The sequence below is a fragment of the Plasmodium vivax genome, chromosome 11, assembly GCF_000002415.2.
Source record: "Plasmodium vivax chromosome 11, whole genome shotgun sequence".
NCBI classification, from domain to species: Eukaryota; Apicomplexa; class Aconoidasida; order Haemosporida; family Plasmodiidae; genus Plasmodium; species Plasmodium vivax.
In genome coordinates, this window is record NC_009916.1 from 1,091,880 (window position 1) to 1,106,859 (window position 14,980).

Genomic DNA, 14,980 nt, shown 5'->3' on the forward strand with positions numbered 1-14,980 from the left:
ACATTCTGCGAATTCAAAACTGGGCCGGTTTCATCGAAACATCGCCTTTCCCGCAAAATTGCCAATCCCCGCAAAATTGCCAATCCCCGCAAAACTGCACCAATCCCCGCAGAGTGCTCTCCTTCTCACCCTAACTGCTTCTCTCCCGCCAAGCGCTCACGTAACATTCGCGCCGTCCTGGTTGTTCACACCTTCCGATGGCAGGGGGGGCGGATTCGTGTCAGGCGCAGCGGCGTGCGCCAGCATATCTTCCGAGTAGCCCATGGGCATTTGCGGCCAGCCTGTAAAAAGAGGGAGTCAATTGAGACGTGCACGTAATGGAGGAAGCACATCGGGAAAAAACAAAAAACAAAAAACAAAAAAACAACGTGATGGGCACAATGAGTTGATGGATCCACGCGCAAAAATTCATCACGCATGTCACGTGCGCCACGCAGGGGGCCCTCTGCTTACCCGGAAAGCCCTGCATGTAGAGGGGGTCCATGGGTAGCTGCTGGCCAGGAGCCATCTGCTGACCATTGGGGAAGGGCACAGAACCACCTTGTACCATGCCGTTATTCATAAAAGGAAAATTAAAAAAATTGGGTAACATAGGGAGGGGCGGATTTAGCGGAATGTTATTCGCATTTGGGTAATTCGATCCGGACGCATTAAAATTCTTATTGCCAGAACTCTTTTGTGAACTGCTTCTCCCATTTTTGGAGTGCGACTCGTAAAAGTTTGGAGACGTATTTGCACTCATCAGCTCTTCTGAAAAAGCACTGCTATTTTGCCCCAAGGGGATAAAATTGGGGTTGTTTTTATTTTTGCTGTTCATTGGAGGAGGCATAACCCCGTTATTAAAATTTTTGTTGCTTTTACTACCCTTTCCGCCTCTGCCCCCTCGGCTACCTTTTCCGTTTCCGGTGGTGCCTGGGAAGATGGTGCTCAGATCTGAAAAGTTAGGTGCGGGGTCGCTGAATGAGTCCATATGGATGTCTCCTAACGTGGTGAGGCTGCCCGCTGGGGGGGGGAAGTCACCTGTAGCACTGGCCCCCATAGCATTCGCCCCCGTAGCATAGATACTTTCATTTCCACTTTTATTTAACTCCTTAGCAGTGGAGTGGTCTCCGCTTTCTTTATCTGGGTTGAGCTCGTTCATCATTCTTTGGTACTCCAAGTCGATTTTTATTTTTTCAATTCTGGACGTTTGCCCATAGGGGGTGACCCCTCTGGGTTTATCATACGGTGGTGGTGGCGCAGTGGAGGGAGGTGCGGGGATATTTCCAACGGTGCCATTGCTAACGGAGGTGAAGCCCTTTTCGGGGGAGGGGTTAAAATCTGGCTTGGCATTATTATTCTTAGCCAACTTGCAGTCAAGCGTTATGTGCCCATGATCCCCACAAAGGGTACACTTAATTTCTGGTTTCTTAAAATTTTGGAGATTCATATTTTCTGGGCACTCGAAAGTCATGTGCGAGGTGGAGTTACACATAGAACATCGCTGTGCCTCTAACTGATTTAAGTTAATACCATTCACAAGTGCCAATTGTTCTAGTCCCTTCTTTTTATACTCATCATGTAGTGGGTGGAAGGGGTCCAACAGTGGGGTAATTAAACTGACCGCCTTCTCAACACATTCCTCATTGTCAGCAGATATGTGTACATGCTTAGGCATATTAGCTTCAATTTCTGTTTGGTGGTCCGTTTTTTTTCCTTCTTTTAGGGTCCCCTTACCACGGATGCTTATCTGTGCACCGCTCTCCGCCTCCAACCTTTTATGGTTACATCCCCTAGGGCCAATAATTAATCCCATAAAATTATATTCAGGATATTTATCAATTGGTATTTCAATTTTTCTAATTTTTTTAATTGGCTTATAATTTGGAGGCGCTACAAATCCTTCTACATGCTTTAGGAGGTACTCCACCAACCTGTGGTACTCCTCAATCATACAGTTCTTCACCCTCGCTTCTCTTGTATTTATTCTACTTCCGTTTTTATCGTAAATAGGGGGAGGAGATGGAGGTCTAATGTCAGGGTCTACATATTCTAGCTCCCCTTTATTTAGTTTCTTTGTCAATTCGTCGTATCTCTGTTCGCGTAGAAACTGGTCAAGTTGGGAGGGAGTTAACCCTGGGGGGAGATCCACAAAGGGGAGGGGTAAGTACGGCTTGGTTTCTTCTGGCCCCCATTTGCTTGGCACTACTTTGTTTTCTACGTTAGTACTTGCAGAGCTGTTTCCCCACCTGGACTTTTTTTTGGACGTTTCGTCGCTCAGCTTTTCCACGGGGGAGAGGTTGACGAGGGCGACCAGCGGGTCGTAGTACATTTTTTTGCGGGGGGAGAGAGGGGCAGAATGGGGTGAAACTGGAGCAGCGACCTGGTGCAGCGGCGTGGCAGAGCGGCCTCCTCCCCCTACCAACAGGACGGAGGCTCCCTTGTGCTATGTACAGGCTGCCACCCGTTCCCTTGCGGATACGCACATAAGCATATACGCATATAAGCAGTTGGGTAGAGCTCCCTTCGATAGGATATATATGTATATATATATATGTATGTATATATGTACGTACGTATGTACGCCCCCGCGTCAGAGCGGAACGCCGCGCCCAGTTGGCCGACTAGCTTTACGCACTCCCCAGTTGTGCGTCCCGTTGGGTGGGCCAAGCCGTTCGCGCGAGTCTTCTCGCTCCAACCGCTCAAACAAGAGGGTCTCCAGAGAGCAAGCACATGGTCTTGCGAGTCCCCCGCGCTGTGTTCGTTCAAAAGGGTACCTTACGATCACGCGAAGTGGCACTTGAGTCTCCCCAACTGAGCTCCTACCAGCATACCATTTCGCTAAACCTTCTGCATAAGTCGCAGCTGGGCGCAATGCGGGAAAAAGAAGCCTTCCCAAAGAGGCAGCGGAGAGGCAGTGGCACTCGCAGTGGAACTGACAAGATTTGTCAGCGTGAACGCATAAGGGTATACAAGTTATGCATACACGAATGCGTACGTACAAGTATATTTTTTTAGAGGGGCAAAATGCGCGCTTAAAGAATGGCTAGTACTTTTTTTTTTTTTTTTTTTTTTTTTTTTTTGTAGCCTTTGGGCGCAAATTCCTCCTTTTGCTTAAATTAGCGGTTATTTTGCAATTTAATTACGTTGCTCTGATTTGTTACTCTGTATGAATGTATTATATGGATCGTACGCATTGTATGTATTATATGCATTATACGCATTATACGCATTATACGCATTATACGCATTATACGCATTATACGCATTATACGCATTATACGCATTATACGCATTATACGCATTATACGCATTATACGCGTTATACACATTATACGCATTATACGCATTATACGCATTATACGCATTATACGCATTATACGCATTATACGCATTATACGCATTATACGCATTATACGCATTATGTGATTTTTTTTTTTTTTTTTTGCCATTTTGCAGGGGAAAATACGGCGCAGCACTGGACGAACGTACGAAAAAAGGTTTGAAAAAAAAACGAACGAGGCGTGTCGTATCTATGGGGCTATATTATCCATTTGGGCGCTCCCCAAGCGGAGAAACGGAGAAACGGAGAAGCCATAATATGTGCTACGCGCGAGGGAGACCTGCACGGCGTACATATATAATTACATTTTTTATGCTTCCTCACGTGCATACATGTGCTGTATTTATGCATGCCCTTTTTGTGGGTCACCAGTTTTTATATTTTCCTGCTCGCGTAACTTTTAAGTTTTCATTTGCGCGGAGGAGGGTATTTTTCCTCCCCCCCGTATGCTTCCCATTTTTCGGCGCAACCGTCGCGGCATCTTAACGATAAAAAGGGAAGAAGCAGATTAGGTGGCCGTACGAAGCATGATCAGACGGGGAGGCGTACGGCAGGGGGAAAATACCCTTTTTTGGGGGCAGAGCCCTTTTTTCTGCTTTACGTAGGGTAAATCCAAACTGGTGGCTCAAATGAGCGAACTAGCCAACCCAGCAATTATAAAAAGCGCTTCAATTCGTTTGGGTTCTTTTTCTTTATTTCTTTAAACGCCTGTTTAGTCTTTCGGCTAAAGGGACTCTTCCTCCGTTCACATATTCGCCGTCATTTTTATCGCGCTGCACAGGGCGCAACCCACGCGCAGAGGAGGGAGACCCCGAGGAAGGGTTCCAAGGCGACGTTCCTCTTAAACGTGAAACACATAGGGGCATAATCAGTATGTAAAGAAGAACAAACAAAAGGGGAGACGAATTGTTCCCCCCTTCCACCCCTTACGCTCCAAACATGTTTTGTTCTTTTGGCTATTAAGGAAGACGGCACAAGGGGCTCCCTAATTTGTTTCTTCCCCTTTCCGTTTGCCAAAAAAGGGAGATTCAATGGTAACGATATGTATGTGGTCGTATTTCTCATTTTTTCCCACGCGGTTATCTTTAACTCAGGGGCGTGTGTAACTTGGGGGTGCACAGAAATGTGCTCTGTAGCGGAGGGGAAAAGAAAAGAAAAAATTGCCTTAAAAAATGACCGTAAAAAATGACGGTATGAAATGACGGTATGAAATGACGGTAAAAAATGACCGTAAAAAATGGGTTTGCAAAATGAAGGCGCGAAGTGGCTGACGAATTTGCAGCGCCAATTTTGCCACACCAAGTTGGGACACAAGATGACCCGTGGAAGGCGCTGCACCCTCACCTACATTTTTTAAAAAATATTCTTCTGGTTCTCTGCGTTGGATGTCAATTTTGAGCCCCCCCCCCTTTCCCAACGGATCATTCTGCGATCGTTTTCACAAAATGTTATGCATTACAACTCTGCGCTGCTGATGGTTTGAAAATGGCTGCATTTAAAGTTTTGCTTTTTTTTTGTTTTTTTTTTCTTCTTGAGCAGGGGATATTGAGAGGTTCTAAGCGAGGCCGTCCGTTGGCCATCACCGATTCGGCGCGCACCCGTGTGTGTACGTTATTGCGGCAGTACACGTGTGCCTGGTGGAGCATCTCCCCTTCGCAGCAGCATTTCGCCGCTGCATTTCGCCGCTGCATTTCGCCACTGCATTTCGCCACTGCATTTCGCCACTGCATTTCACCGCTTCCCCCCCCGCAGGCGCTCGGGGACTCAAAAGAGCCGACAAGCTGGGGTACCTCTCCTTCTTCGGCAGACCATCTGAAGTGAAAAATGAGTCCAAGTGTGCATCCAAAGTGGACGACCTGCTGTATGACAGCTGGGGAGTCAAGCCCTTGTGGGAGACGAAACCGTTTTCCTTAATGAAGCTTCCATTCGTAATCGATGCATCCGCGCTCGCGCAAAAGCGCTGCAAAGTGATTGCAAAGTGATTGCAAATTTTACTACAAATGTGACTGCAGTTGCGCCGAAGGGGCACCCCTATGTTCACTTGCTCATACTCCCCGTTGTGTTCGCTACGCACCACCGCCATCCCCTTAGAGCCCCAAAAGTATGTCTCCCTTCCTCAGTGAAGAATCGGTGAAATACCACTACAGCAAGCACCACGCCGCCTACGTCAAGAACTTGAATAGTACTGAAGCAGAGGCGACAAAATTGGCTGTCTCCATTTGGACCTGCATTGGGGGCCACGGGACGTTTTGCTTTTGTAACCGCTCCCTCAGGCACTTCATTTCCATCCCCCCCCTTTTGAGTAGAATAGTGCACAGTTTTTGTTCGTGTCCTACATTTCGCCATTTTTTTTTTATAAATTTTTTTTTTTTTAATTTCCCCGTCCAGATTTAGCCGATCAGCATGGCGAACTGAGGAACTTGACTTTGGAAGGTTCGTCAGCGGGATTTGTTGCGACAGATGGGTGGCCCTTTAAATATGAAATTATTTTTTTCTTTTTTTTTCCACCCCCCTCAGAGGTGATAGGGAGATACTCCGGGCCGATTTATAACAATGCAGGTAGTAAGCTGCATTTTGAGGGAGCGCACTGAGTGGAATGCTTGTTTGGAGAGCATTTCGCCTGGCTACTCCTTTGCGCATTTGTCCCCCTCCACAATTGGAAGCGGATACACGTGCAATTGCACTTGGTGGTGACTGCTCATTTGGTGCGCACCTCCCCTTCGCCGCCTCCACATCACCGACGGCCATCTCCGCAGCCCAGATTTTTAACCACAACTTCTTTTGGTTGGGACTGAAGGAGCATGGAGGTGGGAAGCCCTACGGAGAAATAAAGAACAAAATCGAAGAGTCCTTTACCACCTTTGAAAACTTTAAGGACGCCTTTTTGAAGGAAGCCTCAGGTATTTTGCAGCGTCCACGTTGGTACGGCACATCAGCGGGATACGTTTGTGTGGTACCCCCCCCCACGGCACACTCGTGAGACACTCTTTGCCCCTCTCCCATTTCCCTCCTCCCATTTCGCCCCTCCCATTTCCCTCCGCTCATTTCCCCTGAAGGCCATTTTGGGAGTGGCTGGATATGGCTAATAATGAAAGACAAAAAGCTGACCATCTACCAAGGACACGACGCCGATAACCCCATAAGAGGAAACATTGGCCACCCCATCCTAACCCTAGGTGAGCGCAGCTGCAGTGAGGTGACGTATATGCCACGCCCATCGTAGCAGTCCTCCACCAGTCCGCTTTTTAAAAAAGATAAACTCAGCAAGGTACAATTGTATATAAATTTGTGCTTGCTCGTATTGCGTGGCTATATTTTTTTTTTTTTTTTTTCCTCTCTGTAGACGTTTGGGAGCATGCCTACTACGTGGATTACAAGAATGCCAGAGGGGACTACGTGAAAGGTGCGCAGGGGGGGGAATAAAAAAGGAAAAACAAAAAAAAAAAACTCCACATATACATAGCATTACGCGTATGTGCACACAGCCTGTAGGGTCCTGATGGGTGCACATGCAGATCTGTCACTCCTTTTTTGTCTTCCCCCGATGTGCGTTCAATTAGGATGAGCCGAAATGGTTCACTCGCCAGTTTTGCCTGCCGTTTTGCCTGTCCTCTTCACCCACCCACTCCTTCCACGCGTCCACTCCCCCCACCGCAGAATGGCTGAACAAAGTTAACTGGGATTTTGCCAACTACAACTTATCCGCTTTAAATTAGCCCAAAGGGAAAAGCGCAAAAATGTGGAAGCGCCAAAATGTGGAAACAGCTCTTCACTTTTGTGTCCTCCTTTGGCGCAGAAGGGAAGGGTCCCTATTTCGTGGCGACTCTTTTCATCACTTCCCCTTTTTTTTGGAATATCCCCAAATTGTGCGTTTACACGTTCAACACGATTGTACTTTTATGCTCATGTAAGTTTTAAAACTGTGCGAATTTATTTGTCGCTCCTTTTTTTGAGAGCCCATTAAGGGTTGATTGCTTCTCCAAAAAAGGAAATAAAAAAAAAAAGGAAATCCCCAATGGGGAGTGACCAGTTGGAAAGACAACGTATAGCGAGGTGCGCGCCGATCGTTTTTATAGCCCCGTTCCTAGTTACACTAAATTGCTTATGCGGAAAGGAAACATCCATCGCTGCGTGTCTTCATCGTCCTAATGGCTACATTTTCTTTATTGGAAAAATGCTATTTCGCAAAACGGTCGCTTCTTGTTGAGTGCATAGGGTGAGCATGTCTGCCCGACCAGTTGTCACCTTTTTCTTCATCCTGGGGGAGGATGCCTTAAAAGGAGCGAACCTCATTTGGGTGTGGGGGTTATTTAAATTACGTTTCTTCGCCGCTGGGTGGGCTGACACTCGTTTTACATCCACCTAGCTCACCCCACCGCATTGTGCTGACCGGTTGTTGCTTATTTTTTCTCGGCCGTCTCTATTCGCGGCTCTGCCCCACGACGAACCTTTCCGATAGGTGCCTTGCGTGGAGGAAGGCCCTTTTTTCGTTATTCTTTCTCATTTTTTGCCTTTGCTAAATTCGGCAGATTGTGGAAATGGGCCGAGGAGGAGAAGAAGAAGAAGAAGGACGTGGTAAAGTGGTAAAGTGGTAAAGTGGTAAAGCGGTATAGCGGTATAGCGGTATAGCGGCCATCGGGTAGCAGCACTGCATGGCGGCGGCACAACCCGTGACCAAACGGGCGCTTCATGCGAATGCCTGCAAGGTGGCTCTATTTCAGGCCACCCCTACTCCACACAACACAGGGCAACTCTCACTTGTGGGTTAGCAAATATTTGCAAAAATAAAAGTCGCGTAAAAATTATTCCTCCATTTTTTCATCTTTACAATCTACATTATGAAAAATAAATAAATAAATAAATTAAAATACACACCGAGTTTTATTTCCCCTTTGACCTTGCCTTTTTTTTTTTTGCAGTGCCGAAAAGTGTGCGGGCCGTTCGGAATAGTCTTTCTGCAGTTCTGTTGGTCGAGGCAGAAGCGGTGGAGAGGCGGAAAAATTGCCACTTTTCCGTCGAGAGGACGGCATAATGTTGCAGAACGTGGCAGCAAATCGAAGCAAAAAGCGGCAAACCCTGCAACCCGCTGCAACCCGCTGCAGCGCCTGGGTAGCAGCCCAACGCCACCTTAACATTTCCGCGAAGCTTGCAAAAAATTGCGAACAAAGGGTCAGTTTATTCCCCAAGTGAACACCACCTCCAGTGCGCACGTGCGTGGAGAATTCCCTCCCCCCCTGCACATGTCCAAGGATTGTGGTGCAGCGAGGATAAAGCGAGAATAAAGCGAAAATAAAGAGAAAATAAAGCCAAAATAAAGAGAAAATAAAGCCAAAATAAAGAGAAAAATAAACACCCCCAGTAGGTCACCTGCCAGGCTTAACGTCGAATCGTTCTATGTCAAGAGGGAAGAGAAGCGGAAGAAACTGCGGGCGCAAATAAAGGAGCAAAATAAAGAAGCAACTCAAAGGAGCATCTTATAGGAGCAAAATAAACAGAATAGAACGAACGGAAGAGAAACAAAAAAGGATCGTGGAGCAACCCCAACCGTTGCCATTGCCGAGCTAATCTGCAACTGTTGAGTCACAGCAGGGGGAGAATCTACCCGTGTGTGGACCTTTCCCCTGCGTAAAAACCTGCCTGCGTTTGGAAGCCACCCCTCTGTGCACCCCTCTGTACACCCCCATTGATAACAGGACCAAAGCGGAAAAACACACCAAAATGAATACCCACCTGCGGGAGACCAACTTTACAAGCAGGCCAAGTGACGCAGCGAAAAAGGGGAAGGACAAAACAACTGTGCACATAAAGAACACATACATCTCGCCCTACGTCCTCTATAACAACAGAAAGGGAAACAACGAAAATGAATTTGCCAAGCTGAATAACCTCTTAACAAATGAAAAGAACCGAGTGTTTATTAAGCACAAATTGAATTACTTCAAAGATGGTATTCACGAGAAAAAGATTTTAAGATATGCGTTAATTAATGAGCTAAATTTAAAGTGCTTCGAGAATAGGGGGAATGGGTGCGAACTGAATAGCATCACGACGATGATTCGTATGAACTCTGAATTTGGGAGCGACAAGGAGCAGGGCGTGGCTGCGCGAGAGGAAGCAGACTTGGTTGGCAATATAAAGGAGCTCACCATTATTCGCAGCGAGGATATAATTCGTGGGGGGGGCATCATCCGCAGCGAGGAATTCATCAGCAGCAAGGATGTGCTTCGCCGCGGGGGGGGGCCACACCGTGTGGATATGCAACACCGTGGGGATGCCCTATGCCGCGGCGATGTGCTATGCCGCAGCGATGTGCCGCTCCGTGGGGTAGGCACTACCAATGAAAAGGCGAGTGACGGCGCGGAAAAAAGGAGCGGCCCCTTTAAGACACGCCCGAGTGACGAAAAGGAAGGCGACTTCTTTGGTTATAGCAACCACTACGGGGGTAGCAACCAATACGGGGATAGCAACCAATACGGGGATAGCAACCAATACGGGGATAGCAACCAATACGGGGATAGCAACCAATACGGGGATAGCAAAGATGTGCCCACTTCGCTGTGCTGCCTTCCGACGGGTGAGCCATGCCCAGGGGGGGGAAGAACTGCCAAGGAGTCGCCAGCAGAAGGTAGCAACAAAGGGGACGTGCCTACGAAGAGTACTAATCGGCTGAAGAACAGCACAAACGATGTAGTGTACAAATGCGAAGACTCAATTCCATTGGGAACCATCCTGAACATTCATAATCTTGATAACAACAGCACGAACATCCTAACGACGGTGATGTTGCGAAATATCCCCAACAAGTACACACAAAAAATGCTTATGAATGTGATGAATGAGCACTTTAAAGGACTTTATGATTTTTTTTACCTTCCAATTGATTTCCGCAATAAATGTAACGTTGGCTATGCCTTTATCAATTTTATACATCCATATTATGCTGAACTGTTCATACGATTTTTTAATAATTATAAACTGAATGCTTTTAAAAGCAACAAAGTGTGCAGCGTCACTTGGGGAAGAGTACAGGGGCTGAAGGCTAACATCGAACATTATAGGAATTCCGCCATCATGACTATTCCCATCCCGCAGTATAAACCCATGCTCTTTCAAAATGGGATTTCCGTCTCTTGGCCCGAGTCCGACGGGCCCCTGCCCGCCATCAAGCTGCGCTCGCAGAAGTATTGATTGGTAGGCCGACTGGCTGATTGGCTGACTGGTTGGGTTAGTGTGTGCTTACCCCAGTGGGAAACTGTCAATGTTGTCGCGGAAAAATTGTGCCTCCTGTGCGTCCATTTGGTATGTTAATTGTTTTTTTTTTTCTTTTTTTTCCTTTTTTTTTCCTTTTTTTTTCCTTCTTTTTTCTTCTCCTTCCTATCCGTGCTGAAACGCCTGCATGACAAACAGCGCACGCGAGTTGGACATTTCCCGCGTCGTTCCCGCAGTGAGCACACAGTTGCCAAGCTTCACCCGCTGTTGGGAGTGGTCGCGATTTTATTTGATGAACGCGTTGTTTTTCCCTCCCCTTTTGCGCCATTTTAGCCCCCTTTTTTATAGTCCCCCCCTTTGCCACATTTGCACATGCCCTTGCCACGCAAATACGCCTTTGCTCCCCGCGGGAGAAATGGCAGTGCCGCTCCCATGTACGTGCTTACCCACCATGGCTGCTTAATCCTGTACCAAAACAAATTAAATGATCTTTTGTGAATAACCCGTCTGTTCTTCTGTTGCATTTTAAGGGTTTCTCCAAATGACCATTTCGATATGCAGACAGGGGAAGGGGGTAGCATGTACCCTCGCACCGCCCATCAGTTTGCATCCCTCTTCCGTGGGGAGTCCCTCATTTATTTTGCGCTATGGCGACTATGCAGTGCGTCCATATTTCTTCGCAAAAGGAACTGCCAAATTTGCTATGCATAATTAAGCCACCGCTTCAAGTTTTGCCTCATCTAACTGGAGCCGACGGAGGGTATTTTTTTTCTTCCCTCTGTTGCTACTCGGTGAGAAGCACACCATGTGTAATAAATCCGGGTGGGTTGGACACACTGCGGAGAAGTGAAGAGGGTCCCAGAAAAAAAAAAAAAAAAAAAATACACCCAAAATGGCTACAACATGGGTGAACTACTACCACAAATGGGCGTGCTACCCGTAGCAGTGCATCGCCCAACTAGGTGACTCACCTGGAGAGAGAAACCGCCTAACGCAGGAAGTTTCGTTTGACCCCCGCACTATACCAAATTGGCCCAAAAAAAAAAAAAAAAAAAATTCACAAGTGAGATGATAAAAGCTGGAATGTTTTAAAGACCACCCATTTTGTTGCTCCAAAAAATATTGTGCATAATTCTGTAGTGTGTGTACCCCCTGTTTTGCAGTTTAACTTCCCTCCCGTGCGTTCCCTTAGGGCAGTCACCATCACGCGAGTGTGTACATGTGCTTGCCCACATGGCTGTAGGTATTTCCCCCCGTTTAGAGGCCCACTTTCGCATATCCTGTGCGCGCCCCTCCCCCCACATTGTCTCCTCGTTATGGCCCCACTGCCCAGCTGGGCCATCGCCGTACTTTTGCTGCTCTGCTTGCACAATCAAATAGGGACGCTGAATTGCCTAAAATGTGCAGATAATCATAAGTGCAAAAACGCCTGTTACATTTTGGACGATGATAAGCAGGTATGCTTGTGCAATGCAAATGAGAAGGGGGTGCACTGCACGGAGAAATGGAATATGTGCGAGAAGGACTGTAACATTCGCGGGATGAACGAATCGTGCTCTATTGCCTTATGCAGACGGGGTTCGCTTTGCCGAGACGAGCGCTCACAACGGGGGGCACTCCCGTTGCGAGTGTTCACCAATGAATGCTCACCATTGACCGCTAACCGCACACCGCCGCTTAGCCATCCTGCTTTACCCCTGCTTCGCCCCTGCTTCCCCCCCCAGGAAAGTGCATTCCGATTGACAAGAAGCCCTATTACTCATGCGAGTGCGGAGACTTCTACACAGGGAAGAACTGCGAAATTGAAAACAACCCCTGCTCGTCGGCAGAAACGAATCCTTGCCTGAACGGTACATGTCTTTTTATCGCTAAACTGAACAGAGTTATTTGCAAGTGCCACAATGGGTGGACTCAGAAGGATAAACAGAGTTCGTCCATGCTCAACTGGGGGAGGGAGAAGGTCGAGGTGCCTCCCCCCTGCGATGGTAAGTGCAGGAGTGTCGATGAGAATCCGCTCTCCAGCGTGCACATGCGCAGGTTGGCATTGCTTCCGATACGCTGTGCATTTTCACCCTTCCCCTTTTTGCCCTTCGCAGTACAAATCACGAGGGGGCTCTCCAAGTACGTGGTTTACCACACGCCGGGTTAGTTTCCGCGCGCTGTTGCGGCGGTTGCGAGTTGTTGCACAGTAAAGCAAGCCATCGATAGCTGCCGATAACTACCGCTTAACACCGCTTAACACCGCTCACCACCGCTCACCACCGCTCATTCCTGCTCTCCCCTAATCGCAGCGGCGTACGCCATGTGGTGGCTAATCTACGTGGTGAGCGTCCTGGTGCTGTTCCTCTGCTGCTGCAACGTGTGCTTCGACTTCTTCTCCCACTCCCTGCTGAGTTACTTTACGTTATTCGGCGGGAAGAAGAGGGACTGACCAGGGCGGCGGGAAGGTACGCACCCACGCAGAGGAGCACTCACGCAGAGGTGTTTGCATATGATTATGCAATTGTTCTTCGCCCCTGTGCACATCCCAAACGAGTGACATTTTTTTATCGACCCTTTGCGGCGTCCACAAAAAAAAGAAGCAAAAAAGAAGCAAAAAGGATAATACGCCAATAGGGTTGGGGGCAGGACGAACCTCACACCGCTGACCAACCGCTACGCGAAGTGCATTCCCCGTCTCGCAGCAAACCCAACAGTGGCGTTTTATGCAAACCTAGTAAACCTCAACGTGAACGCGCTTCCTCTTCTCGGCGTCCCATACCTGGTCGTCCCCCTTTAGGATTTCCATAATTTTGGCCCTGATGGATTTATGGCCACAAATGTAAAGCTCGCATTTGAGATCATTAAAAAGGCGCAAGAAGTTTTCTCTCCTCCTGTATATTTCGTCTTGCACATGATGGGAAGTGCCATCCAAATTTTTTGCAGAAGAGAAGACATACTCCACGTGGAAGTTGCCCGGGTGCATCTTAACAAACTGTTGGAGCTCCTGAAGGTACAGAATTGAGTCTTCATTGTACACTCCATAGAAGAGGTAAATTTGGCCTTTATAGGATGGCTTCTTTTGTGGAAAATTACCTTTTTGGTTTCCCCAAATTTTTTTTAAAAAAGCAATGTACGGAGAGATACCCGTTCCCGTGGCAATTAAAATCAAATTCGTGTTTTCTTCCAGCACATTGTTTGGAAGAACGAAGCATCCGTGTGCCCCCGTTAAATATATATTATCATTTTTCTTTAACCCTTTTATGTACCCTGAGCAGTACCCATATTGCAGATGCAGGTGTCCGTTCTTTTCTGCCTCGTAGGTATGAATTCTGATGGCTATGGAGAGATTATTAGAGTTACTGGAGGATATAGAATAAAGCCTTGCGCATTTTTTCCCCCCTTTTTTCCCCCCCTCTTGGGGGTTATTTTTGTCGTCTGTTTGGACCACCTCTTCATAATAGGGAATGACCCCGCATGAGTGCCCCTCCAAATATTTGAACATCCCCCCGTGGTCTATCTCCAGGTTATACACTTCATGCAGAGCATTTTGTCTCACGAGCTTTACCTTATCGACCACTTTACACCTTAGTGGGTTCCTAATTGTGTAAACATTTGTGTAGCTATTCCCCTCTGCGTTGGTGAAATGTCGGAGGGGTTTCCTCTTCTTGCATATGGTTGAGGCGCTCTTCACAAAGAATGCCTTTTTAATTTCATATTTTTTTTTTTCCCACGCTGGACATGCGCTAACCTTGTGCGAGGTCACCCCCCCGCCGGTGGCCGCTGGCAGGAGTAGCAGTACCACCGGAAGTAGTAGCAGCGCCACTGGCAGTTTCATTTAAGGGCTTACTTTTTTCTATATCGCCCTGTGGAGTGCGGTGCGGCGGTGCAGCGTAGAGGTACAACGTAGCGGTGCGGTGTTCCCACGCTGCTGCTTACGCCCGTGTGCCCCTCGGGCATTCACAACCGTGTGCATCGCCCCCCCGTTTACTCCTCACCTCGGCTCACATCTCTGCCCGACTGTTTACCCCCTCTTTACTATATATACCGCGTAAAGCGTGAACATGTATTGGGACAGTATGAAGTGTGCAACGCCGGTCAAACTATCACTCGTGAGAGGTTGCCTCATGGGGGTGCTTCTTCCTCCGGGAGGGGCACTCGCTCCGAGTGCGAAAGTTTGACGGAGGTAGCAGCGTCTTGCGGGAAGAAGCAGCCCCTTTTATCGGCGTTGCGTCCTTAAAAATGGTTTACTCCTCACCGCGTGGTGGTAAAAATGGCGCTGATGGGGCTTTTTAAAAAAAAAAAAAAAAAATGGATGTGACAACAGATCGGCGTTGCGGTTATTCTTTGTTTTGTAAAAGAGGAAGGAGGGGGGACTGCGTCACTGCGCCATTGCGTCACTGCTTTTGCTAGCGTACCTACTTACGCGAACGCAGTGTGTGTGCCGTATAATTCCCCAAAATGCAGATT

General features: G+C 47.8%; 5 protein-coding genes across 5 annotated transcripts, besides 3 other annotated features; 3 read left to right on the forward strand and 2 right to left on the reverse strand.

Moving 5' to 3' along the window:
* Positions 1-156: 156 nt before the first annotated feature.
* PVX_114295 (hypothetical protein, conserved) lies at positions 157-2,311 on the reverse strand (the record flags this gene model as incomplete). The annotated part of the gene is made up of 2 exons (XM_001616197.1): positions 157-281; positions 454-2,311. 2 exons carry the CDS (start codon positions 2,309-2,311, stop codon positions 157-159), a joined length of 1,983 nt encoding a protein of 660 aa, XP_001616247.1.
* Positions 2,312-2,813: 502 nt separating this feature from the next.
* Positions 2,814-2,878: a microsatellite.
* Positions 2,879-4,698: 1,820 nt separating this feature from the next.
* PVX_114290 (superoxide dismutase, putative) lies at positions 4,699-7,254 on the forward strand. Its single transcript, XM_001616196.1, has 9 exons — positions 4,699-4,928; positions 5,075-5,250; positions 5,414-5,504; positions 5,711-5,755; positions 5,840-5,881; positions 6,079-6,222; positions 6,379-6,498; positions 6,666-6,725; positions 6,980-7,254. Exons 1-9 carry the CDS (start codon positions 4,808-4,810, stop codon positions 7,036-7,038), a joined length of 858 nt encoding a protein of 285 aa, XP_001616246.1. The 5' UTR covers positions 4,699-4,807; the 3' UTR covers positions 7,039-7,254.
* A 1,786-nt stretch (positions 7,255-9,040) lies between these two features.
* Positions 9,041-10,510, forward strand: PVX_114285 (RNA-binding protein mei2 homologue, putative; the record flags this gene model as incomplete). The annotated part of the gene is made up of 1 exon (XM_001616195.1): positions 9,041-10,510. One exon carries the CDS (start codon positions 9,041-9,043, stop codon positions 10,508-10,510), a length of 1,470 nt encoding a protein of 489 aa, XP_001616245.1.
* Positions 10,380-10,422: a microsatellite.
* A 1,337-nt stretch (positions 10,511-11,847) lies between the features above and the next one.
* On the forward strand, positions 11,848-14,288 carry PVX_114280 (hypothetical protein, conserved; the record flags this gene model as incomplete). The annotated part of the gene is made up of 7 exons (XM_001616194.1): positions 11,848-12,109; positions 12,256-12,516; positions 12,628-12,675; positions 12,823-12,978; positions 13,311-13,352; positions 13,457-13,523; positions 13,809-14,288. The coding sequence occupies 4 exons, from the start codon at positions 11,848-11,850 to the stop codon at positions 12,960-12,962; spliced, it is 711 nt and encodes a 236-aa protein (XP_001616244.1). The 3' UTR covers positions 12,963-12,978; positions 13,311-13,352; positions 13,457-13,523; positions 13,809-14,288.
* Positions 12,173-12,196: a microsatellite.
* On the reverse strand, positions 12,552-14,348 carry PVX_114275 (ferredoxin--NADP reductase, putative; the record flags this gene model as incomplete). The annotated part of the gene is made up of 1 exon (XM_001616193.1): positions 12,552-14,348. The coding sequence occupies one exon, from the start codon at positions 14,346-14,348 to the stop codon at positions 13,245-13,247; it is 1,104 nt and encodes a 367-aa protein (XP_001616243.1). The 3' UTR covers positions 12,552-13,244.
* Between the last annotated feature and the right edge of the window lie 632 nt (positions 14,349-14,980).

Excerpts from the sequence above, each read along its gene's own strand:
- PVX_114290 (XM_001616196.1), top strand. The coding sequence starts at position 4,808 with ATGGCTGCATTTAAAGTTTTGCTTTTTTTTTGTTTTTTTTTTCTTCTT. Across the intron at positions 5,505-5,710 it reads CTACGTCAAGAACTTGAATA|ATTTAGCCGATCAGCATGGC; the intron begins GTACTGAAGCAG and ends TTCCCCGTCCAG. Across the intron at positions 6,223-6,378 it reads CTTTTTGAAGGAAGCCTCAG|GCCATTTTGGGAGTGGCTGG; the intron begins GTATTTTGCAGC and ends TTTCCCCTGAAG.